Source organism: Aureobasidium melanogenum, assembly GCF_000721775.1.
Source record: "Aureobasidium melanogenum CBS 110374 unplaced genomic scaffold scaffold_15, whole genome shotgun sequence".
NCBI lineage: Eukaryota > Fungi > Ascomycota > Dothideomycetes > Dothideales > Saccotheciaceae > Aureobasidium > Aureobasidium melanogenum.
Window position 1 is genome coordinate 459,403 of NW_024470067.1, and position 25,664 is coordinate 485,066.

The 25,664-nt window shown below is 48.8% G+C and overlaps 11 protein-coding genes across 11 annotated transcripts; 7 read left to right on the plus strand and 4 right to left on the minus strand.

The window, feature by feature from the left end:
* Window positions 1-135: 135 nt before the first annotated feature.
* On the plus strand, window positions 136-1,601 carry M437DRAFT_51827 (ribose-phosphate pyrophosphokinase; the record flags this gene model as incomplete). Its single annotated transcript, XM_041022249.1, has 3 exons — window positions 136-1,092; window positions 1,147-1,470; window positions 1,548-1,601. 3 exons carry the CDS (start codon window positions 136-138, stop codon window positions 1,599-1,601), a joined length of 1,335 nt encoding a protein of 444 aa, XP_040878465.1.
* Window positions 1,602-2,770: 1,169 nt separating this feature from the next.
* On the plus strand, window positions 2,771-5,452 carry M437DRAFT_67380 (uncharacterized protein; the record flags this gene model as incomplete). Its single annotated transcript, XM_041024927.1, has 1 exon — window positions 2,771-5,452. One exon carries the CDS (start codon window positions 2,771-2,773, stop codon window positions 5,450-5,452), a length of 2,682 nt encoding a protein of 893 aa, XP_040878466.1.
* An 864-nt stretch (window positions 5,453-6,316) lies between these two features.
* M437DRAFT_52130 (PAP2-domain-containing protein) lies at window positions 6,317-7,225 on the minus strand (the record flags this gene model as incomplete). Its single annotated transcript, XM_041022303.1, has 2 exons — window positions 6,317-6,877; window positions 6,935-7,225. Coding segments are annotated over 2 exons (852 nt in total), but the record flags the coding sequence as incomplete, so codon positions are not given.
* Window positions 7,226-7,550: 325 nt separating this feature from the next.
* M437DRAFT_85891 (MED7-domain-containing protein) lies at window positions 7,551-8,319 on the plus strand (the record flags this gene model as incomplete). The annotated part of the gene is made up of 2 exons (XM_041028362.1): window positions 7,551-7,781; window positions 7,834-8,319. The coding sequence occupies 2 exons, from the start codon at window positions 7,551-7,553 to the stop codon at window positions 8,317-8,319; spliced, it is 717 nt and encodes a 238-aa protein (XP_040878468.1).
* A 76-nt stretch (window positions 8,320-8,395) lies between these two features.
* M437DRAFT_76585 (uncharacterized protein) lies at window positions 8,396-8,777 on the minus strand (the record flags this gene model as incomplete). Its single annotated transcript, XM_041026648.1, has 2 exons — window positions 8,396-8,605; window positions 8,661-8,777. 2 exons carry the CDS (start codon window positions 8,775-8,777, stop codon window positions 8,396-8,398), a joined length of 327 nt encoding a protein of 108 aa, XP_040878469.1.
* A 781-nt stretch (window positions 8,778-9,558) lies between these two features.
* On the plus strand, window positions 9,559-10,629 carry M437DRAFT_67382 (3'-phosphoadenosine 5'-phosphatase; the record flags this gene model as incomplete). The annotated part of the gene is made up of 1 exon (XM_041024928.1): window positions 9,559-10,629. One exon carries the CDS (start codon window positions 9,559-9,561, stop codon window positions 10,627-10,629), a length of 1,071 nt encoding a protein of 356 aa, XP_040878470.1.
* A 732-nt stretch (window positions 10,630-11,361) lies between these two features.
* M437DRAFT_52272 (P-loop containing nucleoside triphosphate hydrolase protein) lies at window positions 11,362-16,643 on the plus strand (the record flags this gene model as incomplete). Its single annotated transcript, XM_041022328.1, has 17 exons — window positions 11,362-11,577; window positions 11,635-12,166; window positions 12,219-12,442; window positions 12,497-12,776; window positions 12,831-12,914; window positions 12,975-13,124; window positions 13,192-13,691; window positions 13,747-13,920; window positions 13,973-14,498; window positions 14,552-14,675; window positions 14,733-14,804; window positions 14,857-14,907; window positions 14,958-15,025; window positions 15,074-15,239; window positions 15,291-15,743; window positions 15,797-16,267; window positions 16,430-16,643. The coding sequence occupies 17 exons, from the start codon at window positions 11,362-11,364 to the stop codon at window positions 16,641-16,643; spliced, it is 4,305 nt and encodes a 1,434-aa protein (XP_040878471.1).
* An 879-nt stretch (window positions 16,644-17,522) lies between these two features.
* M437DRAFT_85895 (uncharacterized protein) lies at window positions 17,523-18,412 on the minus strand (the record flags this gene model as incomplete). Its single annotated transcript, XM_041028363.1, has 3 exons — window positions 17,523-17,859; window positions 17,912-18,171; window positions 18,227-18,412. The coding sequence occupies 3 exons, from the start codon at window positions 18,410-18,412 to the stop codon at window positions 17,523-17,525; spliced, it is 783 nt and encodes a 260-aa protein (XP_040878472.1).
* Window positions 18,413-19,221: 809 nt separating this feature from the next.
* On the minus strand, window positions 19,222-20,035 carry M437DRAFT_52221 (putative mitochondrial 54S ribosomal protein YmL16; the record flags this gene model as incomplete). The annotated part of the gene is made up of 2 exons (XM_041022319.1): window positions 19,222-19,595; window positions 19,651-20,035. The coding sequence occupies 2 exons, from the start codon at window positions 20,033-20,035 to the stop codon at window positions 19,222-19,224; spliced, it is 759 nt and encodes a 252-aa protein (XP_040878473.1).
* A 382-nt stretch (window positions 20,036-20,417) lies between these two features.
* M437DRAFT_85897 (uncharacterized protein) lies at window positions 20,418-22,152 on the plus strand (the record flags this gene model as incomplete). The annotated part of the gene is made up of 5 exons (XM_041028364.1): window positions 20,418-21,006; window positions 21,060-21,325; window positions 21,376-21,543; window positions 21,595-21,919; window positions 21,968-22,152. 5 exons carry the CDS (start codon window positions 20,418-20,420, stop codon window positions 22,150-22,152), a joined length of 1,533 nt encoding a protein of 510 aa, XP_040878474.1.
* Window positions 22,153-25,072: 2,920 nt separating this feature from the next.
* M437DRAFT_51747 (uncharacterized protein) lies at window positions 25,073-25,393 on the plus strand (the record flags this gene model as incomplete). Its single annotated transcript, XM_041022233.1, has 1 exon — window positions 25,073-25,393. One exon carries the CDS (start codon window positions 25,073-25,075, stop codon window positions 25,391-25,393), a length of 321 nt encoding a protein of 106 aa, XP_040878475.1.
* Window positions 25,394-25,664: the final 271 nt, after the last annotated feature.

The following is a 25,664-nucleotide window of genomic DNA, read 5'->3' on the forward strand; positions in this document are numbered from 1 at the left end:
ACAGCGAAAAAAAGCCGGACCAGAAAAAATAAAACTGCAAGGAACTTGGAAGTCTGTCAATAAGGCCAGCCGGACCTCCTACCTGTCAACAAAGAAGACCAGACCTCCATCTTAGCTACACACTCCAGCCTCATCATGGTCCGCAACTTGGTCGTCCTGGGCGGCAGCTCACACCCTGAGCTGACCGAGACAATCTGCAACCACCTCGGTATTCCTCCAGCAAACATCCTCCTCAGCAAGTTCGCTGTAGGAGAGACTCGCGTCGAGATCATGGACTCGGTCAGAGGAAAGGATGTTTTCATCATCCAATCTGGCGGCGGCAAGGTCAACGACCACCTGATGGAGCTTCTCATCACCATCTCGGCCTGCAAGACCGCGTCCGCTAAGCGCGTCACCGCCGTTCTTCCTCTCTTCCCCTACTCGAGACAAAGCGACATTCCTTACAACAAGACTGGCGCTCCTCTGGCCAAGGCTCCTACTCAATTGAACCGCAATGGCAACTACACCTTCGACAGCAGACCTCAAACGCCTATGCCAGGTCAAGTAGAAAGTGCTGGAATGAAGGGTGGCCCGGAGAATTTGCACAAGAAGCTGATGGACATGCAATTGCGCGACAACGGCGATGGCCAGCGTAGCCGTAGTCCTGTCAAGATGCCTCGCCGCTCGACAATGGAGTCCGTTTCCTCTGAAAAGTCCGACTACTTCGACGACAATTCTCTCACACCTACCGTGACCAATGGAAGCGCCAACGGTGACAAGCCTGTAGCTAAGTTCCACAAGGCTCCTCCTCACTTTGAGCCCCAAAGAGGTTACAAGCAATGGGTCGCTCAGGCGGGTACTCTTGTTGCCGACCTTCTTACCTGCGCTGGCGCTGATCACATCATCACAATGGACCTTCACGACCCTCAATATCAAGGTTTCTTCGACATCCCAGTCGACAACTTGTACGGCAAGCACCTCTTGCGCAAGTACATCCAGTTCCACATTCCTCAGTACCAGAACGCTGTCATCGTCAGTCCGGATGCTGGTGGTGCCAAACGCGCAACTGCCATTGCCGATGCTCTTGGTATGCCCTTCGCGCTCATTCACAAGGTAAGGAGATGTAAACGTATTGGAGCCCAAGATGGGGTTCTGACGGCATTGTAGGAGCGTCGCCCGACTCAGATCACCGATCGCCAGAATGCGACAATGATGCTGGTAGGTGATGTCGCAGACCGTGTCGCCATTCTTGTCGACGATCTGGCCGACACTTCCAACACCATCACTCGCGCAGCCAAGCTCTTGAAGAAGGAGGGTGCCAGCAAGGTCATTGCTCTTGTTACTCACGGCGTGCTGAGTGGTGATGCCATCGACCGCATCAATGCTAGTGCCATTGACAAGGTCGTCGTCACCAACAGCGTTGACCAAGAGGAGAACAAGAAGCGTTGTTCGAAGCTGGAGGTTCTCGAAGTAGGAAACGTCTTCGCCGAGGTAAGTTGGGTTGCGCCTTCTCGAGTGGTCATTCGTGACGTTGCGCGTCGGGGACAAGCCATTGACAACCATTCTAGGCCATCAGAAGAGTCCACCACGGCGAGAGTATCAGTGTTTTGTTCCACGACTAGGTGGTTGCTGCGAATGTTGAATGATCTTGTTGGCGTTCGGGGCATGCCTTGGTGGCACAACAGCATAGAAGGGGTACTCCGCGAGGACATTGCTGCAATATACGAACAGAGAGCAATTGCAAGTTGGCTTCAAGTGCCATCCCGTCTTGGGCTTAGGTTTCCCGACGCCAGTCAGCCATATCACGACATTGGTGGTCTCCCCCTTTCCACCATTATACAAAGGCAGGTCCTCAATTCTCTAGACTGAGAGCTAAGTATGTTTTCACGCATTGTGGAATCAGTGCATCAAATGCGACAGTGATATAGTGTGGTGTAGGCCTCGCGTGCCTACCCCTTTCCATTGACCAGACCAAGCCGACTGCACCAACCCGTCGTATGATCATGGGCATGTAACTGCACTGCGTCTTCCGTAGCATGATTGTTCCTCTATTTCTATCTATCGTTGTTGTGTTGACGACTACCACTATGCTTCTCTCCTCCTTGTCGTTGCTGTTGATTATGGTATGGGAGCTGTATCGGCGCTATGGGCTATGTTCGGCGAGGAGTTAGGACCAAGCAATGTTCTGATCTTGCTTAGCTGGAGTTGGTGATCCTCTCAGAACCTGTTTTGATGCAAAAGCTCTGTTGCTAGGGTGTCCAAGCTGAGGTTGTGATTCTCCAGTGGTGATTCTGGTTGTTGTGTCCGAGCTCAGTATAAGGTATATAGGCGCGTGCAAACCCTGCACCCTCTCTCTCTTCTTCCCAATACAAACTTTTGTTCTCAGAACGCATACTTGTTGATACCAGTTACTGTGTATACTATTAAGTCTATATCAAAACGCATCCCATTCAAGCATTCTCCATTACAAGTTATATACCAAGCTCTCATACCATCACCATAACAAACACACGCAACGCGTCTGTTTACTTCGCGCAATACTCGGCCCAACCAAAAAATCATATCATGTATATCACTTTCTTTGTCTTCACTGCACACATCCCGTCTTCCCCTTCACTGCATTTATCTCGTCGATGGTCGGCGTTCAGCCAATCAGAGCGTCGCGTGGCGTTTTTGACAAGCGCCGTTCATTGCCGAGACCGACGGCAGCGTCTCCAGAAACAAATATTCTCGCCCTTGCATGCTGGCAGTTCGCTGACTTGTCCGACTATCGATAGCCAACACCTTCACAATGCCTCGCGTCACAAAGACAAAGGCATCAGCTGTCGCAACCCCAAGACGCGCAACTCGCAGCACTGTTCGCGCCGGCAGCGCCAGTCTCGAAGAGCCCATCGAGGTCCCCGCGCCCAGAAGACGCAGCTCGCGTTCGAAGACGCCAGAGTCCAAGAACTCGTCGTTTGAGAAGTCGCACCTCGAGCCTCAGCTTCCTGCTCTCGCCGAGGTCGAAGAGAAGCAGTCGCCTCGCGTCGTCCTACCACAACCCGTCGAGGTCGCTCCCATCGTCGACGCATCACCATACGTCACTCCATCAAACTACCGCATCGCTGCCACGCGCAATCCTCTACACACCTCGCCAGCCGCCAGCCGCAGTGCTCAACAGTCACCTGCTGTCAGCCAGAGTGCTCAGAGCTCACCCACGGTCAGCCAGCTTGTCCACCAATCACCTGCCGTTAGCCGCAGTGTGCAACAGTCACCTACTGTCAGCCAGCTCGTCCAGCAGTCTGTCGAAGTCTACATTGACGCGGACCAATCTCAAGACGACCACGAGACCCAGAACAGCGTTGTCTCCGAGGACGACCAAGAAGAAGAAGCTGTCCAGGCTGCTGTCGAGTCACAGCTTGCCAACGAGACAGCCGAGGCTGGTTTGTCACACTCTCATCCTATCTCCCCTGTTTCAAAGACTCCCAACTCTGCAAGCCTTGCTGGTCGCACCTCCTCCAAGAGAAGACGCTCCGCTAGAAGCGGCGGCTTCCCTCGCACTCCCACCTTCAACCAAAGCCCATTGTATCACAGCCCGTTGGGCGAGATCTCTGGAAACATCCCTGCTTGGAAGGAATACTTCCCTTCGTCGTTGTTTGAGTCATCTCCACCTCAGCGTTCACCTGTTTCTGCTTTCACATCAATCCCGCTCATGGATCGCGCCATTAAGAATGAAGAGATCCTTCCAGAGCTGACCGATCGTCAACGTACAGCGCTCCTTGCCGACATGCGCAGAGAGATCTTGCGCCTGCGCAAAGTCGAGGAGCAATTCCTCGCTGCCTCCAAGCAGTCGCAGTCTCCAGCCAAACAATCTCCGGCCAAAGCATCTCCTCAGCAACCTACCATTCATCAACCATCACCCGAGATCCCTCGCACTATGAACCGTCTTGGAGATCTTCGTTACCAAAGAACCATTGCAACACCTGCCAGAAAGAGACTCTTGGCTCAGCGTGAGGCTGAGGCAGCTGCTGCAGCTGCTGCAGAAGCTGAGCAGGCCGCCAATGAGCAAGCTGCCAGTGAAGAACAACAAATCAACCAGACTCCTTCGCGCTCGAGCCCATCGCCAAGCGAGCACAAGCGCAAAAACAAGACTCCTCAGAGCAGCACGCCCGAAGCTCAAACTCCTCAAAAGTCATCACAGAACTCGGCATCAGCTGAGACACCAGCTGCCGCCTCTCCAGCTTGGGGCCTCACTTCTCTCTTCGGCTCGGTGAAGAACATTTTCTCACACCGTCCCAGCTTCTCGCCCGTCAAGCAGCTCCAAGAGCAGCCTCAAGAGCAACGTCAAGAGCAGCAACCGGAGCAGTCTCAACAAGCAGAGCAGCAGCAACAGTTTACACCTTCACCATCCAAGAATCAGAGACGCATCCTCTCTTCTTCGCAGCAGAGCCCTACTCCAAAGCCTAGAACACCGGCACCACCCGCAACACCTGCCCATGCTCCTCAGGAGGTCGAAAATGATGGCCTATACGGTCAGACACCCAGAACCACTCGTCGCCGCGGTGTGCTGCCAGGTTCCATGCCTCGCAGAAAACGCGACGCTCCTTCAAAGCCCAAAGAGACCAACGCAGACCTCAGAGCATCACAACTCGAAGTAGCAGCCCAGAAGACAGCCGAGCGCGAGCGAGCTGAAGAGAAGGCCGCCAGACTCGAGCGTGAGCGTCGCGAGATTGTGGAAGAGCTGAAGAAGCGTGAATCGACCTACAAGGTCGGCGAGAAGAGAAAGATCACTGTCAATGTCGACGATCTTGCAGTCATCCCCAGAAAGCCCAAGGGTGCAGGCTCAGGATCATACGGTCTCGTGGACATTTTCTTCGAATATGACGATGCTAGTGACTTCGTTATGATGGATGAAGATGAGGTTCAGCTGCGCCCAGCTCCTGAGCACCCAACCAAGAGGATCAGACTTGACGAGAACGTCTTCCAGCCAAAGACGCCCGCACCTCAACCTGCCACTACCAGTCCTGTCAAGGCAGCACCTCAACCACCTACCATCCCCGCAACACCTGCTCCCAACTACTCGCAGCTCGCGCAACAAGCAATCGAGAAGCAACGTCTGCAGTTTTCTAAGCACCAGCCTCAAAAACCTTCGCGTCTGCGTCAAGTCCAGCGTCAATCAAATGGCAGCACTCTTGATCCAGCTTCGCCACAGCAGCCGATCGATACTGCACAAGACATTGAAGAAGTCGCTGCTCCAGCCCAAGACATCCAGGAGGCTGCTGCTCCTCTCCAAGAAGCTCAGGAAGTCGCTGCTGCTGCTCAAGTGCCCAAGACAACCGTAGCAAGAGTCTTCAAATGGCCAGAGCTGGGACCACCAATGCAGACACCCGAAACTTGGGCCAAGATTGACAAGATCTACACACCCGAGCTGAAGGCACTTGACCACGAGTACTTCATGAAGAAGTTCGAGGCCGCCATGGCCAACTCCCAATAAACCCTCCTCAGATCGCCCAAGCAACGCGAGATCAGACGAACAAATCTACAAACACGGTCGAAAGAAAACGTTAAGGAGCCTTTGGTTTGCAGCTGGTTCATCAAAGACTAGCTCGCCATTGTTCTCGTGGTTTGCAGCTGGCTCACAACTAACTCGCCATCACCTGGTTTGCAGCTGGCCATTGTGCTAGCTCGCCACTTTTCTGGTTTGCAGCTGGTTTCCCATGGCTTAGCTCGCCATCTACCTGGTTTGCAGCTGGTCTCACGACTTAGCTCGCCATCATTGTCGCCAAAACTTGACTAGGCTTGTCAATTCGTTCATCCTACTCGACGCGTTTCTTTTACGAATCAAGGAGAGCATTGTTTCATTACATCAAGACGAAGGAAGAAAGGAAAGAAGAAGGATTACTGTTATTATGCATAGCGAACGGGGTGCATTGAAGGGAAAAAGGAATATCGAAGAAAAGGGGTTTTACATTGCATTTGTGGATTTTTCAGTTGTTCTGTTTTGAGTAGGATACTTGGTTCTGGTTTTTGAGTTTTCGATTTTACGTTCGTTGTTCTTGTTTTTTTATTGCACATGTTGTTGATACCCAGAGAGAAGAATCAAGCCGCTGTGATATGCGCAGAGCAGAAATGAACAAAGCAGAATGTTTATACAAAGTTTCTATCAGTCTGTATCATCTATGTGACAAGAGAAGTGACAGAAAAGACTTTGTGCGTCCGAGTGGGATACTTGTTCCATTGGAGAGATTAGACACACAGGGATATCGAGATCAAGACAGGTAACGGCCAGAACAGTGTTAACTTTATGATACAGGATGCTTGCGTGCTTGCAGAAACCTCTATTTGATGAAGAGCAAGTCTATCGCACAGCCGTGCCTAGATAACCACCTTCTCTACTCTGCATCTCAAACCCTTGGCCAACCATCTCCTCCTCATCCCTAATCCTCTCAAACATGCTCTGTTGTTCAGCAATACCATCCTCAAAAGCATCATAAGGCTCATCACAAGCCCTACTCGATAGTGCCGGAAACCACCTTCTCCAGCACCCAAACGCGATTCCCAGACCCAAGCAACTGCCCACCACGACATCAAAGACATCATGGCGGTAATCTTCGAGTCGAGAAATTGCAATCAATGCTGCACCCAATAGTGGCGAGAATGCAACAAGGGTGCGATATAACCCTGCTCTAGGGTGCAAAATGCGGAATTGGGAGAGGAGGAAAAAGGAAAGGTAGCCGAGGCCGGAGAAAGAAAAGGAAGAGTGGCCTGAGGGGAAACTGCGCCAGCCGTCGTGGAGGACGTGGTGGTTTGGGTTTGTGCAGACGGTGTAGGAGATTAATTGATGTTCTGGAGTTCCGGGGGCTGGTTGACAGCGGGCGAGGAGGTCGGGTCGGGGTCTGCCTACAGCGTTCTTGATGACCTGTGAATTGTTGGTGTTTAGTGGGTGGGACAGAAGTTAGGATAGGGATATACCTACATCTGTTATAAAAAGGGTTGTCAAGAGACTTATACCAAAACCGAGCAAAGTAACATGGGCCTTGTGTGGTCTTGAAAAGGCAAAGTTCCAGACAAGAAGAATGATAAAAGGGAATAGACCAGCATAGATTAGTAGCCAGGGTACAGGCACATGTTCGATATCGGCATGAGGGTATTGGATTCTTCGATCATCTAGAGCGAACATGCGATGAAAAGGTTCGGTAAAGATGAAGAGTTGGAGGCATATCCAGATTGGAAGTATTATGGCAAGACCGATGTAATCAGCAGCATATGGTTGCTGTGATATTGTCAGTTGGGAATGGTATAGAGACGGATATGTGGAGAGCAAGTACACATTTCTCCCGCCATATGTGAAGGATGGTCTCGGTGAAGGAACCTGAAGAAGGCCTTCTCCTCGAGTCTGTATGAGACTCAGAGCCAGGCATAATTGACTCTGAAAAGTGAAGTGTCGCAGAGAGCAAGTGAGCGAGTCGAACAAGGAGGCGTCAGGGAGTAAGTGGATGATGTGGCTGATACTGTGGCTGCCTCCCCAGATTTGGGCCCTTTGCAGTTCCACCTTGAATCACGACCAGTTTGCGACCAGTAACAGCAACACCATGGCAGACCAGGCACAGGCGCGCATGCTGTCGGCTGCCTTTCCGACTCCCCCGCCGTATTACAAGCACTTTACCAAGCAGAATGTCACCAAGGTCCGCCAGATTCGCAAGGAGGCTGCTACAAACACCAACCAAGTCGATGTCGAGTCGTTGCCGGCCGAGCTGCGATACTTGATTCCTCCCGAGCCACCGGCAGATGGTCGCTACAAGAGCTTTGGAGCGCAGCATGATGTGCGTATATATTGGCTGTACGAAAGAGCAAGAGACTGATAGATGAGAGCAGTTGGCGCAACCAGCACAATCGCTTGCCCAAGCAGGAATCCAAGAACTCTATCCAGCAGATGCTGCTCACCTCGATCCGACTCCCCATCTACAGACCTTGACACGCGCCGTACTTCTCAACTTCCTCGAATTGGTTGGCACCTTGTCTGTCAATCCTACACAAGGCCCGGAAAAGGTCGAGCACCTGCAAACTCTCTTCTACAACCTGCACGACTTGATCAATCGCTACCGTCCTCACCAAGCACGCGAGAGTCTGATCATGACTATGGAGGATCAATTGGACAAGATCAAAACTCAGATCAAGGGTGTCAATGCCGCAAAGGATCGCATGCAGCAGGTCTTGGGCGACATTCGCAGTAACGCCATCTCGGACAGCATCGAGACACCCACAAAGCAAGAGAAGCCCGCAGAAGCAGAAGCATTTCGGACCACCGACAGCATACACAAAGCCATGTACGAAGCCATGGAACATGATCTCGACGATTGATTGCCATTACCACAACTAGTTTATCATGACTCCCTGCGTCCCTTTACCAGTCATTAAGTCGTGGACCTCATTACAGTTACTTCTCGCCAGCGAGAATACGCTCGCGCATCTCTCTGCCATGCGCCTCGGCGTCGGCAGCTCCAGCAGCACTTCCATTACCCATGGCCACACCTTTGATTGCCGAGTTGTCTTTTCTGTGCTCGACCTCGCTACCATCGGGCTGCTTCTCTTTCTTAGACTTGCCGGAGAAGGCTCCTGAGACTGCGCCAAAAAGATTCAGATTGAGCTATGAGACGAGTCAGCTGTCTAGTTTCATCAACTCGACAACAAAAACAACATACACCGGCACTTGCGCTCGCGCTAGCACTTTGCTCTTTCTCCTCACGGGCATATTGAGGTTGGTTGGCAGCAACTTGCTGGCCTTGTGTTGATTTCTGGGCGACTTCTGAGGATGTCATGGTTTCGAGGGAGTGGATTTTTGATCAAAGAGAATGATATTTCTATGAATGGGGGAGAATGAGCCACATATGAATTACTCTCCTCCAGCCACAAACAGGGAGAGGCTGGGTTGATATGAATGCTCATCAGTTGCACAAACAGGATTGAACCCATGGTTGCGAGCAGAGCCGCTTGCGTCATGCTTTCCAGCAAGGTCGTGTCAAACAACATTCCTCAGCCATACACATGAGAGGCAGTGAGCAGTCTGAGGAGGAAGTAGTAATAGTATTATCCTACTCAGACGTCAAGGAGGTTGCCTCGATATGCACGTTCAAAGGAGTAACAACGTGTGCTCTTGCTGTGTACTGGTGAAGTTGAAAGCCGCGTGATCGTAGAGAGCAGAATCGTCGCTTGTCTTGCAGTTCCAAGTTGAGTATCCCGAAGGGATAAGTTAGGATGGCACTGTAGCAGGCACTTGAGCAATCTGCTTTCTAAGTCGTGATTTGAGTAGCTGCGTCGAGCCGATGGTGAGAATCGATTAATTCCTGACAAAAAGTCGTTGATCAAGACAACACCCACCCCGCCATCGCAGGTCAGCCCCACCTTACTCCCCTGTCGGAGCTTCAGAATTCATTAGCGCTGATGGCGTGTCCAAAGATTCCCAGAGCACTACGTCGACATCCCATTCTCGTCGTTTCGCTCTTCATCCTGGCATTTTCACTGTTTACACCGTTCCTCCCTCGACTCCGCCTCCTCGCACGCCACATCAATCCCTCACGAGCTTACTCCAACACCGCCGCCATGTCTACCGACTACTCGAAAGAGCTCAACGTTGCCCTCCTCGCTGTCCAACGCGCTGCTATCCTCACCAAGCAGGTCTTCCACAGCCATGCCAAGGGCACTCTCAACAAGTCAGATGCTTCGCCTGTCACCATTGGCGACTTTGGTGCCCAAGCACTGATCATCGCTGCCATCAAGGCCAACTTCCCCGACGACGAGGTTGTTGGTGAAGAGGAGGCCAAGGACTTGCGCGAGAATGCCGACCTCAAGAAGACTGTATGGGATCTGGTTCAGGCAGCCAAGCTTGACGACGATGCTGCCGAGAAGACCCTCGGAGGCCCCATTGAGAGCGACGACCGCATGCTCGACGTTCTTGACATGGGTGCTAGCCAGGGTGGAAACAAGGGCCGTATCTGGGCTCTTGATCCTATCGACGGTACCAAGGGTTTCCTCCGTGGTGGCCAGTATGCAGTCTGCCTCGCCCTCATGGTCGATGGCGACGTCAAGGTTGGTGTCCTTGGATGCCCTAACCTTCCCATCGACGACAGCGCTCCTTTGACCGAAGACCTTGGTGCCAATGCCACTGATGCTGAGGGCAAGGGTGTCCTCATGTCTGCTATCCTCGGCAAGGGCGCCGACAGCCGTCCTCTGACCCGTGGTGCTCTCAAGTCCGCCACTCCTATTTCCATGAAGACCGTTGACCAGCTTAGCAACGCTACCTTCTGCGAGTCTGTTGAAGCTGCCCACAGCGCTCATGGTGACCAAGCTCAGATTGCCTCCAAGCTCGGCATCACCAAGCCCTCTGTCCGCATGGACTCGCAAGCAAAGTACGCCAGCATTGCTCGTGGCGCTGGTGACATCTACCTCCGTCTCCCCGTCAAGAAGGACTACCAAGAGAAGATCTGGGACCACGCTGCTGGTGACCTGATTGTGCGCGAGGCTGGTGGTGAGGTCACCGATGCTCAAGGCAAGCGTCTTGATTTCTCAGTTGGCAGAACATTGAAGAACAACAAGGGTGTTGTTGCTGCACCCAAGGCTATTCACGCCAAGGTCCTTGAGGCTGTCACCAGTGTGCTCTCGGCCAAGCAATAGATGATTTAATATGAGGTTTATGATACCAGCTTAAAAGTAGGAATGTGTATATATGGCATGCTATCTCCAGTTCAAAGTTTTCCAAAAAAATTTGCTTCACTCCTTCAGCCACAACATCAAATCGACCGATGATTGTATGTTCTTGACGAGCAAAACAATTGATCTTTCTTATCACCATGAGGATGGAAGAAGAGCAAAAATGGAGTAGCTGGGAATCGAACCCAGAACCTTCTCCAACTCAGGACTGCTCGAAGAGCAATGCTAAGAAGATGTCATACCACTAGACCACAACCCCATTTGATATGAGACACACGGCTGTGTATGCACATAACACATCAAGCATACGCCAGAGAGATTTTCGGCCACGACTCCTATCTGTCTGATTCCAACCGCTCTCCTGCTCCAAACCCTCTCGACAACATTCATTGATAGCTCATTATCAAAGACTGCATATCATCCGCTTGCTGTCAATGGTCTAAATATAGTCCAGCGGCGATCAATCCAAACCCTTCGACGGCTTAGACCTATTATTTCACTCTGAGGCCTCTGACCTTCCTATCTCATGCAGCCACAAAACGCCCCCTCCGCGTCGTCGCGATAGCTCGATGTGTTTAGGCTACAATTTTGTTACTAGGGAAAAAAGATAAGTCCTGCTTCATTGTCTTCTGAGTTTTATAGAGCTTCAAAGCAACTGTCAACTTGCTCTCCTATGCTTTTCTGCATTCACACAACATGAGTTCTGCCGTCTGCTCGCCGGCCGCTGACAGCGCTTTCGGGCCTGCGGTCGAAGGTTGTCGACAAGGCTTTGATTTTACTTATGCCTTCGAGTCCTATTTTTTCTCCATTGTGCCTTCTGTATTGTTGCTTTGTTTTGCTCCATTGAGATTCAGGACTCTTAGTCGTGTGCGGCCTAAGGTCAAAGGCAATGCGTTCAAATATGTTAAATTGGTGGGTTGCTAAGTCACTTTGAAGCGGAAGCTGCTGCTCACGACAACGACTTTCTAGTCGGTCATTGCAGTACTTGCTGTTTTTCAGTTGGCATTGATTGGCCTCTTCGCGGATAATACACACCTGCAGGCATGGAAACCATCAATGGCAGCCTCGGTGCTCTCTTTCGGGTCCAGTATTGCTCTTCTCACCTTGTCGTACATGGAACATTCGAGGTCCCTTCGGCCATCCATGTTACTCAATGCCTACCTCTTCGCTACCGTCATACTTGATGCTGCCACACTCCGAACGCTGTGGTTGATGCCACATTTCTCTGATCGCATTCGCAACATCTTCACGGTTGCGTTTGCTATCAAAGCTGTGGTGCTTTTGCTAGAGGCTAGGGGTAAAAGAGCATATTACAGTGCAGAGAGGAATATGAGTCCGGAAGACTTTAGCGGTATCTACGGTCAAGCACTTTTATCGTGGTTGAACCGTCTAATTTGGCAGGGCGCTCGTCATTTGTTGAAGCCAGAGGATTTGTATGCCGTCAGTGACGATGTTGCATCCGAAACACTCAGTCTCCGGTTCTCACAAGAATGGGACAAACGTGAGTACAGCATTCGTCTTGTGGCTGATCAGTATGCTCACAACTCTATTAGAATTGAGAAGCGGACCCCCGAACTTGAAAAAGGTTCTCTTTTCCTTGCTCAGGTGGCCGATACTTGTGCCTATTGTTCCTAGACTGGGACTCTTGGCTCTCACCTTCTGTCAGCCACTGCTCCTAAGGAGGCTACTCGATTATCTTAAGCATTCGGACGTGGAAGATAAGAACATTGGATATGGACTGATCGGTGCTTATTTCGTTGTATACGTCGGTCTGGCAGTGAGTACAATGTCTAACACCACAGTCTGTTTTGCCGACTAATACTCGATATAGACCACATCTGCTCTCTACTGGCACAGACATTACAGATTCTTAAGCATGCTTCGTGGAACGCTCATAACAGCAGTCTATGCAAAAGCTACCAACATCGTCGCTATGGCAAAAGACAACAAAGCTTCGATTACTCTGATGAGCACTGATGTTGAGCGTGCTACTCGCGGTCTCATCGATTTGCACGAGATGTGGGCAAACATCGTCCAGGTTGCTATCGCCACATGGCTGCTTGAGATTGAGCTTGGTGCTGCGTGTGTGGGTCCTGTCATTATCGCTCTGAGTAAGTGCCCGTCTTGCTGACTTGTGCGTTTTCGTTGTACTGACTACTGTCTAGTCGCAGTAGGTACTACTATATGGTTCTCTGGCTACACTGCTTCGTTCCAGCTCTTGTGGATTGCCAAAGTTCAAGAGAGGATTGGTAGGTCATGAGAAGTCCTGTGTTCAAGAAGCATAAAAGAGAAGTGCTAATCTTTGTCAGGCATCACTACCTCAATTCTCGGCTCCATGAAAGCTATCAAGCTTTCTGGGTTGACCTCGAGGGTTGGGAGTCTTCTGCGTGGATCTCGTGTCCACGAACTTGACGCTGCCTCGCGCTTTCGCACCCTTTCCGCCATCTCAGCTGCTATAGGTATGTGGTTGTCAAGCTAACATTCGTAACATCATCAAGGGACACGCCTAATAGATGGTTCATATAGGAAACGTGCCTCAGCTTATGGCCCCTGTCCTGACCTTTGCAATCTACGTCGGTTTTTCGTTCAAGGACCACACTGCAATCGATACAACCAAGTTGTTCACATCACTGGCTCTCATTCTTCTTGCATCTGAGCCTCTGTTCATGCTGATCAATGGTCTTATCGAATTTCGTTCGGCAATTGGCTGCTTTGCGCGTCTGGAAACTTTCTTACAGTCTTCAGCACGATGTGACACCCGAACCATCGTATCCTCTCAGCCGAATCCCGACAACGCTGTGTCTATCCAAAATGCTTCCTTCGGCTGGAAAGATGGTGATCAATTGACCATAAAGCATGTCAGCTTGAGGGTACCTCTTTCCAGTTTGGTCATGATCACTGGCCCTGTCGCTTGTGGCAAGACTACATTGCTGAAGGGAATACTTGGTGAAACACCTGTGACAGAAGGAAGAGTTGAGCTTTCGAGCTCTAGTATTGCGTGGTGCGAGCAATCTCCTTGGCTGATGGTGAGTTCTCGCTATTCGTCGATGTCTATATTTCAACCACTGATTTTGCTCATAGAACGCATCTATTCAACGCAACATTACGACTTTCTCTGAGTTTAACCCGGAACTCTACTCATCGGTCATCCACGCCTGTGATTTGGATAGCGATCTAGAAGCATTGCAGAAAGGCGATGCAACCATGATCGGCAGTAAAGGCTTCGCGTTGAGTGGCGGGCAGAAACAACGCATCGTAAGTCTAAGTTATGATCGTAACTGCTGATATCTACTAACGCATTCTTGAGGCACTGGCTCGTGCTGTCTACTCGAGATGTCCTATCATTGTTCTCGACGACGTCTTCAGCCAACTAGATTTGAGCACCAAGACCATTATCTTTGAACGTCTCTTGGGACAACGAGGTCTCCTGCGAAGACGGAAGACAACAGTAATCATGACGATTGGTGCAATCAAGTTCTTACCCAAGGCGGACCACATTGTCGTTCTTTCTTCAGACGGCATAATCGAAGGACAGGGCACCTTCCAGGAACTGTGTGCTGCGGGGAACGACGCAACCAAGTACATCACCTCGATGGCAGCTAATTCAGCAGAGAATACAACACCAGATCCTGCACGAGTTAGAAAGCCTGCAAGCACGGGTAAGACACATGTCGCTGTGACCGAAAGCAAGGTGGACGACAAGGTCCTGGAAGCAGCTCGTCAAAGAGGTGACTTTGGCATCTACAAGTATTACTTTGCGTGCATCAGTTGGACAGTGGGAGCAATCTTCCTCCTATTACAGCTCGCATATGCCTTCTTCTGCACATTTCCTAGTAAGCAATTCTCTCCGTGTGCTCGGCAATCGTGTACTGGCTAACAGAAGAAGCGGTCTGGCTCAAATGGTGGGCAGATGCGGATACGCAAGAGTCTCACTCAAGATACGGCTACTATATTGGCGTTTACACGGCGCTTCAGATCATGGCTTTAGCACTTTCTGCAGCTGTCACTTGGTATGTACAGACACCAGGGGAAAGTGCAGACATGAGACTCTACTGACACGAGGCCAGGTGGTCGTTCAATGTGATGGCCGTGAAGACAGGTATTCAGCTTCATAATACTCTTGCTAAGACTGTCATGTCGTATGTCTAGATGACTGTTCATCCCAACGGATTGAGGCCTGACAATCTACAGTGCTCCACTATCATTCTTCAGTAAAGTCGACAGCGGGACTATCTTGACGAGGTACGTACAGGCTACACGCCTACACTACAACCAGATTATTCAAAAGGGAGCAGATTCAGCCAAGACATACAATTGCTCGACATATCGTTGCCTCTGGCTGTCATGGTGGTTACAACCAGTAAGCGACCTGACATCAGTCATGAAGTTTATCACTGACACGTCATAGCGACTCTTACTTGTATCGCCCAAGTAGGACTGATTGCTTCAGCTTCCGCCTGGATAGCTATCAGTATTCCAGCACTGGGTCTCGTCTTCTACCTTATCCAAGGAGTCTACCTGAGAACTTCCAGACAGATGAGACATCTCGACCTTGAGGAAAAGGCTCCAGTGTAGTAAGTTTTTCACGAGTCTTGAATGCATTTGAATGCTAATGTTGAGAACAGCACACAATTCATGGAGACTCTCGATGGGCTGGTAACCATCCGCGCATTCAACTGGAGCAGACCATCCATCGAACACAACTTCGAGATCGTAGACCGTTCTCAAAAACCAAACTATCTGGTTTGGGCACTAAAGAACTGGCTAGGACTTGTACTTGAGTTGGTCATAACTGGTATCGCAGTCTTGACTGTAGGTATTGTTGTCGGCCTGCGAGGTAGCTCTTCGCCTGGTTTCACAGGTGTTGCACTTACACAGATCATCTCGTTCACGACTAACCTCAAGTACTTGATCATGTTCTGGACGCAACTTGAGAGTTCTCTTGGTGCAGTGGCTAGAATCAGGCAGTTCGAGAAGGAGACGGTTGCTGAGGACCTAGAAAGCGAGACCCACGATCCTCCTTTTGATTGGCCGACTCGAGGCTCGATTGAAATTAGCCATCTGTCAGCGAAGTACAAGTCAGTCTCGAAACAACTACATATTATTGTTGTCTCACACTAACACGTTGAAGATCTGATAGCGAGAGAATGACGCTTGACAACATTTCCATCTCTATTCCAGCAGGCTCAAAAGTCGGCTTCTGTGGCCGGACAGGAAGCGGCAAAAGCTCTCTCCTTTTGACGCTCTTCAATCTTCTAACACCAGAGTCGGGAAACATCACCATCGACGGTCTTGATCTATCGACCATCCATCGGGAAACACTACGCGCCCGCCTGATTTGCGTTGCAGAGGAGCCATTCCTGTTTCCAGAAAGCGTTAGAGAGAACCTTGCACTCGACTCCACGACCATGGAGGACCATAACATGGTCCACGTGCTGCAACAGACGGGGCTTTGGGAAGCTATCGATGCAAAAGGAGGACTCGATGCCAAGATGGAAGATGTACATCTGAGTCAAGGATCCAAACAACTCTTTAACATTGCCAGAGCTTTGCTAAGAAAAGATCAAGGCAAGGTGTTGGTGATGGATGAAGCCACTAGCAGGTTAGTACTCGTCCCTTCCCTATTTTTTCTCGGACCTCTGTGCACAGTCAGAGAAGTGGAAAAGAAGATCGGTGAGGTGAGGACGAGAGTAGCATTCTAGGAGATGCGCATTAGAATAATAAATATATCGTGTACATCCGAAAAGCTGACAAACTTGTACAGTATTGACACCGAAACGGACATCAACATCCAATCTCTCATTATGAAGGAGTTCTCTGAACACACTATCATTTCGGTGGCTCATAAGTTAGATACCATTGCTGGGTTTGATTTTGTAGGTGTTATGGATGCAGGCAGACTGGTCGAGTATGGCAATCCTAAGGTCTTGTTGCAGCAACAAGGACCTAGGTTCAGGGAGTTGTGGGATGAACGCTAGTGCTATCGACGGAAAGAAGTAGTCAGGTGTGATGGTTTCAATATTCCGATCTCATTTTTCGAGGTTGACAGTATGATACTACCGTAGGAGAAAGATGAACGATTCACTTATGAGTAAAGATGCAGTGCTCAAGAACAATCTGGGCTATTTAAAAGAGCACATGTCACATAGTCCACGATAAAGAAACTGCAGATTACCTTCTAAAAGCAAGCAGGTTCTAAACAAAAGTGGTGTGCGCAAAAGATCCGGACTACTCAAGTCAAAAAAAAAAAACAGAATAACCACCTCCATCTCACAATCCCCCGTTCCACTCCCTACGAAACCAGCAAAACAAATCCCCGCTACCAAGGCTCAGTCGTATAGAGCCTAATCAGCGGGGAGAAAGCCACCAGTTAGACTGGTTTCATTTCTGAGTGAAAGGGAGCAGACTCCCTACAGTCCGACTCTGAGAGTCGAACCGATGACCTTCCAGCGATGGTGCTGACGCAACACCGCTGGGCCAATCCACCGCTTGTCGACAAAGCGATGGTGGCTGGTTGGGGGAGGGCGGTGGGGTTGGGATATAAAGTGAAGGGGTGAGTGACTTGCCTGGGTTAGCTGTGGAGGTGATATTGATTGGTTCGTTCTTAGTGACTGGTGATTTGACGCAGGCCATGATACTTCACGATCTGAGAAACCAGGATTTTGTGTAGTAAATGGTGTATTGTTTACTGCTTGTAATACAGAGCAGGTTTTGTTTGCGGTCGTCCAGACTCTTGGAGGGTCCAGCCTCCGCCGTATTAAGGACGACCAAGTTCATGATATGCGTTATAGTTCTCCCATCTTTTATCCTCATTTTTGACCCAAGAAGAAACAGCCTCTAGCCTTCTTTTCCTCTTTCTACTTTGCGCCAAATACTCTTTCAGCATGACCTCCGAAATATCCAGTCTCATAGTCAAATTGCGATTCCGGAATCGTGTATCCTGCTCTAGTCTTTTGCGATCCTGTCTTGGGAATCTCGAATGCATCGCCGGTTGCAACGTGTGGTAGACTCTCGTTCGAGTGGTTGAGATCGTCTTGTGAGTTTGATCGGGAGTTGACATCGGTGTATGGGCCATTCATAGGAGTTTCGCTGGTCTTTCTGTCGCCGAAGATGTTTAAGCGGAAGTGTTGGCCGCGTAGAGTGTTCATGCGGCTGATGTGGATATCCAGTGCGATTGCCAGAAGAGTAGAGATCCTGTATGTTGGTCAGATGATGCCATTACCAGTGTGGGTAAGTCGATACTTACAGTCCTAGCAGCGCAAAGCTGAACAGAGCCTTGTAGATCTTGCAGACCATAATGCCAGTGCCGTCGTTCCAGTGACTGACGTCGCAATAGTGTGTAAGAGTGCCCCACATCCACCAAGACAGCATGCCGAATCCAATAGTCCAAATGACGAAGACAGTGGAGTTGAGAATGAGGTTGAGTTGAGGATTGAGACCGACACGCAGATGGAGGGCGATGGTAACAGCCAGGATAGCTATCGTAATCCACGAAACGCTCATAAGCTATTGGTAAAAGTCAGTGACTCGAAACATCTAGAAGTTGCAAGGTTGAACGTACCACTTTGAAGGTCCACGGTGTCGGCCAGTTGTCGTGTTGTAGATGATAGATGAAGAATGCCATTATACTGCCAACGATGATACTGGAGATCAACTGTGCAGCGCGAATGGCGTGGAAAGGTACGCGAACTTTGTCATATCCATACAGCTGAGTCCGCGACCGACTTAGGAATAGATCTGAGAGCATTATGGTAGAGTATACAAGATGTCGTTATCAGGTATCAAGGTGTAAAAGAGAATGCGACCAGTATGCGACAGGAAGCAAAGTAATCAGATTGAAAAGGAATGTAGCTCGTCAAGAGCAGGAAGCGAGAAATCGTCACAGGAAACTGCTTCAGCTGGTCGACTAATAACCTACCGTTTGCAAAGGAGGGGGTGTAGAATGCCTATGTAGTCGCGCCTATTGGAAGTGGTCTGCAAGGTACGAGGTAGCCGTCTGGGGATCCCTCTTGGATGCTGCTTTTTTTAACCACGGTGGCTTGCGTCGCAGAAGTTCATTGGTGCAATGGTGAAACCAGTTCGAGCCAATATTGCGATACGAGACCCAAGGGTAAAACTCTTTAGACGACCGACCATCATCGATATGATGCAAGAAGATCTACCGAGCTCTTCAGCTGAATAATGGATGTTGATCAAAACAAGATGTTCGGGTGTGCTTATGTTAAAGAACTCCCTGAATAACTTGCTGAAGAAATCAAATGATTAAGGTGACTAAAATTCACGGCCTTGGCACTCCTCTATCGACATGCAAGTAAGTCGCGTTTCGGGCCCTTCCCCTGCAGCTTATTCTCCGATATGATACCCTGCGAAACACTTGAAGACTTTCCGACACTCGTGCATCAATCACTGTCACAGTTTTGAGCGGGCACTCGTCCCGCCTCCACCTTTGCTGCTTCACGCTACGGAGTTCAGGAAAAGGAAAGGCCGTTCGAACATGAGATCCAGCTCTCGGAATAGATATCGTACAGTAAATACATAGTGCAAGAAGCGAATCGTCTATTTGATCTTCTTGGCCTTCAACTTGATGGTTTCGTCGTTGACAAAAATACCCTTTCCCTTGTAGGGCTCGGGTACTCTCCATGCACGGATCTCGGCAGCGAATTGCTTCACAACCTCCTTCTCGACACCCTCAAGCAGAATACGTGTAGGCTGGGGAGTGCTCGCCTTCACACCCTTGGGGACGCCGAGTTCAATGGGATGTGAGTAGCCAACTTTGAGAGAGACGAATTCCTGGCCAGGATATTCGGGCTGTTTTGTGACGGCGGATTTCTCGACGGTTGCACGGTAACCGACACCAACCAGACGGAGGATGGCAGAGTGACCTTCACTAACACCAAGAATGTGATTTTGCAAGTATGCGCGGCAGGTTCCTTTGAAGTATGTCAGACACATAGTCCTAGCTCTTTGATGATATCTTTCACTCACCCCACATCTCTCTCTGCTTTCTCTCCTCCTGGTCCAGAATGCTCAAGCTGTATGTGCGTTTTGCTTCGTCCGAGACAATGTTCATGTATGCGGGAATGGGCATAGACAGCTTTCCAAGAGGGCCCTCAATGTGGACAATAGCGCCTTCTTGTGTACGGCTGACTCTAGCACCCTTCTTCTGGACAGGCGCTTCGACGATGTTGAACTTGACATCCGGAGGCAATGATAGCGGTGCGCTACCGATCTTTGACTGGCATGGCGACGAGGTAGAAAAGGACGAGGATTGCTGCTGGAAGGCTGGGAGGAGGAATGCCGGAATGGAAATTTCTGCGGAGCGAGAGTTCTGGATTGCGCTGACACAGCGCCGCCTTGCTGGAGTGAACATGGTGTGTAGTGTGGACGAGATGTGTATCGCGACAGACACAATGTTTCGCTGGAGAAACAAATGAAGGGCGAACCGACTTTCCAGCTCCGCCCCGAGTGAAGCTTGGCAACCAATTCCTCCGCAACCTCCGCCGACTCCGCGCATCCCACGCGCTTCACCATTCCGCATTGTCAATACCACAATTGCAACATTGACTTTGACAAGTTGTCTATTCAACCATTGTCTATTGTGACAAGTCAGTCACTGCAAAGATCTCTTCCGATCTTGTGTCCCCCTTTCCTTCTTTCCTTCCTGCTCCCAACACCATTCCTTTCATTCAGGCCCAACGATCTGAAGTCAATCATCTTTCTTTCCTTTCGTGACCTTGATCGTGAACGCAAACATGCTGGCCATGCTGCTGTTCTCTCTTCTCTTCTTTCTCCCTTGCATGGGCTTCCAACCAGCCCTCAAGGTTCATGATCTTCAAGATCTTACAGGCATCGAACTTTCTTCCAACAAGGTTCGCATTACTGAAGGCATGCACACCATCATCAACACAATGCACAAGGTTGAGAAGCTTCCTTCATGTCAGAAGCTGGCTTCTCAGGCTCTGCTCAACACTTGCTCAGAGATCGGTCATGCTACCACCCTCGACACAAACAAAGGCATTGACGTGATGCTCGAACGCTCAAAGTCGATCTACGCTACACGTCTGGCTATCTGTGAACTCATGGATGCCAACGCCAACATTCCTTCATCTTGCTCACCCTTCAGACCTGTCGAGCAAGCTTCCAAGTTCAATGGTTTTCGAGGCTTTATCGTCAATGGTCGCTTTTCCAAGTCCACAGCTCCTCGCGACTTCGATGACAACAGAGATCTTGATCAATGCTCGGCTTCACTTTCTTCTAACCCAGTGTGGTGGACCAGCTACTCAAATGCCCGCCAGAACGCAGTGCTACTCTGTCATTCAATGAGAGCCGAGCTGGACAAGGGTGCGGCCTGAACTTCCTATTCGTGAGAATCTTTCGCTGACGCGTGAAATCAGACAACATGGTTGAGAAGGTGAAGCTCATGCTCGAGGCAGTCTTGGAGGCATCCAACGTCATGGCGGACACGACTGAGGAGCATCGCATGTTCGAGAGACAATGGACTGAGATGGGCAAGAACATGCAGTCCTTCCATCTTGCTCTGAACACAGATCTCGACATGCAGAATCGCATCGCTGAACAGTGGGCAAAGTTTCAAGTCAACATCCACGAGCTTGACGATAACATCCAGAATTTGAACCGCGATGTCGAGAGAGTCCGCAAGGTGGGTTGAGCGTGCCTCGGAGAGTTCGTTCTGATACTGATTACTCACAGGCGTCTTCTCACATTACCTCGGATCTTGAGAACCACCGTCACCGAGCTCAGGAAGCACAGGCAGATGTAACACACCACCTTAGTCAGGCTCTTGATATTGCTATCAAGATCGATCAGTCTCATGACAACTCACTGGCGGCCTCAGTGGCTCTGGCTCAGCAAAACCAAGTGAGTCTCTGATCTCATACGTTTCTGTTCTTCGCCGCTAACGACAACAAGCAACTCGCACTCGCTCTGGCTCATAACACCGAGACAACAAGAGCCTTACAACACAGAACCAATATGCTTCTAGAAGCCATCTCGGCCGTCACCGAAAACGTGACAGACGCCGCCAGAACCGTCTCGGAATTTCACAATGACATTCACAACCTCCCTACCAGAGTTGTTCAGCAAGTCTTCGAAGCTTCGCTCGCAGGCATACCATTCGATTGTATTTCGATTGTGCTGCTGTCTATCTTTTGGTGTCTCGGATTTGCTGCTCTTGACACCTGGGGCCCATTCCGCGCAAGAAGTTCGGTCGTTGCATCGCTCGGATTTTCGATTAGTATGTTGATGTTGCATGCTATAATGCCCGTTCTCTGACAACTCGCAGCAATCACTTATCTTGTGACCATGATTACTCAGACCGTCGAGGTTCCCATCATCAGCATTCTGGGCATCATGGCAGTCGCAGTCTCTGCAATCTTCGTTTGCAAGGTTTGGTACAAGCAACAGAAGACTTCGAACCAGCCTATCCTTCCAGACAGCATCAACCAAGACTTGAAGCAGTCGGCTTAGCTGTCGCAGGCACCTGCCAGCACTGGTTTACTGCTTTCTTGAACCTTTCATCCACCGGCTTGCGCTTCTTATTTTTGCTATCACGACTTTACTTACGTCTATCTCTTTGACATTGCTTTGCATCGGCAAGGCTCAGGCAAAATCGGCTATGATGTGATCATGAGCCAATGGCTCTACGAGCTGAATTTGGCGCATTCATTTTGATTTTCTTTTCTTTGCTTTTCTATATATCTTCTTCGGATCGCAGCTGGCATCTATTCTATTGACGCTGCTCCTCTTCTCTCAGCATCTTGAGGGATATTTAAAATGCATTTGCCAGAGCTCATTACGCTTCATTGTTACGTTCAATCTTGCCTCTCAAAACACCTTAGCTCTTCCTTCTTTGTATCTAGACCATGCTCTGCGAAGCTGATTATATCCACAACGTACATTCACGCTCTCTCTCGGATCAAACTTGTCCGTACTTAACGTATAGTCATTCTAACAGATGAACTGTAAATATGAGTGGAACGCTTACAATTCTGTCTCGACAAATTGCAACAAGATACAATTGTTGTGTAAGCTGATCAACCCATTAGCTGCGCGACCCTCTTAGCTGCGCAGCTGAGCGTCGCACACCAGCTGAGAGGCTTCAATTGAACTCGTTGTATATACATCAATAGTTATCTATCTGCCACTCAAATTGTAGCGATTCGAAGCTCTGTTCAGCGACTTCGCGCGCAGCAGCAGATGCGTCGTATATCGCTTATTTTGCTGCCTCTTATGCCTCTTATTATACGAGGGCCTCTTTCGCGCGCATGATGTTTTAAATGTTCGCGAATTGAGTGTTTAGGTTTATAGGAACTTTCTTGCGCTTCTTAGTAGCTAGTTGCTTAAGTTGAGCCTCGAGTTAGTTATTACGGTGCTATAGAGCGACCTAGTTTGCGTTAAGATAGTTAATTACATAGCTAGCCTTATATAAGGCTTAGTATAGTGCCTATTTCTCGCCTGATTTTTTACGAATTAATTAAGTAGTATAATGTATATATTGTAAGCTCTTTAGTATGCTAAAAATTAAAGTGGTTTCTTAGGTTTATAGTAGTGTAGATTAACATGGTTTTAAAGCCTAAACTTAGGAAGAATTTAGCCCTTTTAAAGGGTTAAATAGATAGAGACCTACTACTTGCTAGCCTATATATAATAGGCAAGGTGTAAATGTCTCTCTTTAAGCTAAATTATAGTAAGTAATAAAGCGTTGCTTCTTAATAGGTAAGGCATTATCTAGCAAAGCCAAATCTGCAATTTAAGATTAGTATCTTAATTTCAAAGGTGCAAAAACACTAAGATCTAAAGGTTATAATACATGGCTTATATAAGTAGGTAGAAATAAGAGATATATCTTATTTTAATATGCAAACTAGTGGAAATTAATGGCTATATAGCTGCTATGGCCATCTAGAATAAAAAGACGCTAGATATCTTTTTTAGGCCTTGTTTCTAGCTTAAACATGGTTTTTAACTAAGATAACCCCTTCTTATTAGTAGTCTAGCTATTTTTAGAGCTTGTATATTCCTAGTTAGGTATACTTATAGGAAAATAGCTAGTTTGTAGTACTACACCCTTAAAAATCATAAGGGGATAGATAAATCTATTTATAGGGGATATAACTTTAATAATTAAGACCTATTTGCATAATTCTAGTGATTTAACATATAAGTACTTCTTCTTTAATGATCTAAGGATATAGGAATTGGTATATACACCTAAAGCAATGCTATGTTTATCCATATTCCATATATTACATAGCTAAATCTTATAGCGGCGGACGATGTCTTTATATAAAGTATAGAACTTCTATATTACTTTAGGGTGTGTTCTATTAATATGCTCATAATTAATAGGCCTTCTAATAACTAAGGCAATACTTAGATTATCTTAGATTAACTTAGTAATAAACTTCTTTCTAAGTAGCTAGGTATCGCCATTTATCGCTAAAATTCGGGTGGCTATTTTGCGACAACGAGCATGCAAGGGAGGGAAGCCTTATACCTCTTATTTAAGTATCTATGTAACGAGAAACTCCTCTTATCGAATTGATAATCTCTTACGGTGTTAGTGTGCTATACGTCGATTCGTTGTGCTAGCTAGACGCGAACGGAGCGTCGATTCGGCCATGCCATGCGCGCGCGTAGTCGCTCGGATCGATGAAAACACGCCATTGTTGAAATCTTCGACGGCCGATTAAATAGATTGCTCGCGTTGATCCATTGCGACGACGTGGTTATTGGTTGAGTTGAGGGGGAAGTGGTTATGTTGATTGAGCGTGGAAATCGCGAAACGCGCAGCTGAGAGGGTCGCGCAGCTAATGGGTTGATCAGCTTACCTAGAGGTCAATGTTCAATGATTCTCAGCAAGGATAAAACTCCTCGCTTGAATTCTCTGCAAGCGGTCATGCAACTGTTCTGATGTACATTTGGACTCGTCAGCCCATCGGTACCGTCGTTGAAAGAGTGGGGAGGTGAATATTTTGATCGTCCCGTCCACACTCAACATCATTCGCTGGGGTTTACAAGGATTTCGATTCAGCGCAAATTGCGGGCCTGATCCGAAGGGTTTCAGGCTCCCTACACCTGTTGCACTGCCTGGTTGGCCATGATCTACTGTTTTGTGTAGCTGCTACATAAGAGATGTAAACGCCCACGATTCTCTGTCGCCATTGCAGTATTTACTGATTCTCAGCCTCAATCCAATTGCTTAATAGACATCCTCTGATTATCTGGTAATCCTTACACCAATTTTCATGGTTAATATAAAACTTCTGACATTTCGCAGACGACCATTCCACCTTTTATGTACTACCTCGACGAATTTGAGAATCTACACAATAGCGATCAGCAACCGCCAAAGGTCATTTTCACACTCGAAGCCTTCCATTGCGCCATGGCATACGAAAACGCAATCCCGATTGGCGTCATTATTGGATTCGTGTCTACCATCGTTATTCTGATTCTCATTCTGCGCTGGCTCAAGCACAAGAACAACCAGAAGGAAGCTCGTGAGAAGGATATCGAGGCAGCCAAGGTTGAGGCTTCTGCATTCGATGATGGAGCATCAGATATCTTTACACCAGCAGCGTCACCCAGAGATGCTCTGTTCAAGCCAAATGCGCATGAGAATGGTTCTGTCATGAATGTGCAGACTGTATCGCACAAGACTGAGAAGGAGTGGAGAGCTGCCAGACAGGCTCAAGGGCAAGCATGAGCGAGCAGAACCATTGGTCGAGGCTGGAGATACATAATGAATTTACGACATCAATACCCTACTTGAGGTGTTCCCTTAAGTTTGTCTTGCAGTGCGATGATGTCTGTATGTTTGGTGATGAAAGGGAAATATCAAAGTCGAGGCTTCGCAAGAGACATGCGACTCCCTCGAGTGGAGAAACTTCGGCAAACCATGGCGGCATCGTTGGACCGAGCTTTCAAGTCAACTGTGAAACCTTCAAGGTGTTTCATATTGAAGTGACGAAGTTATC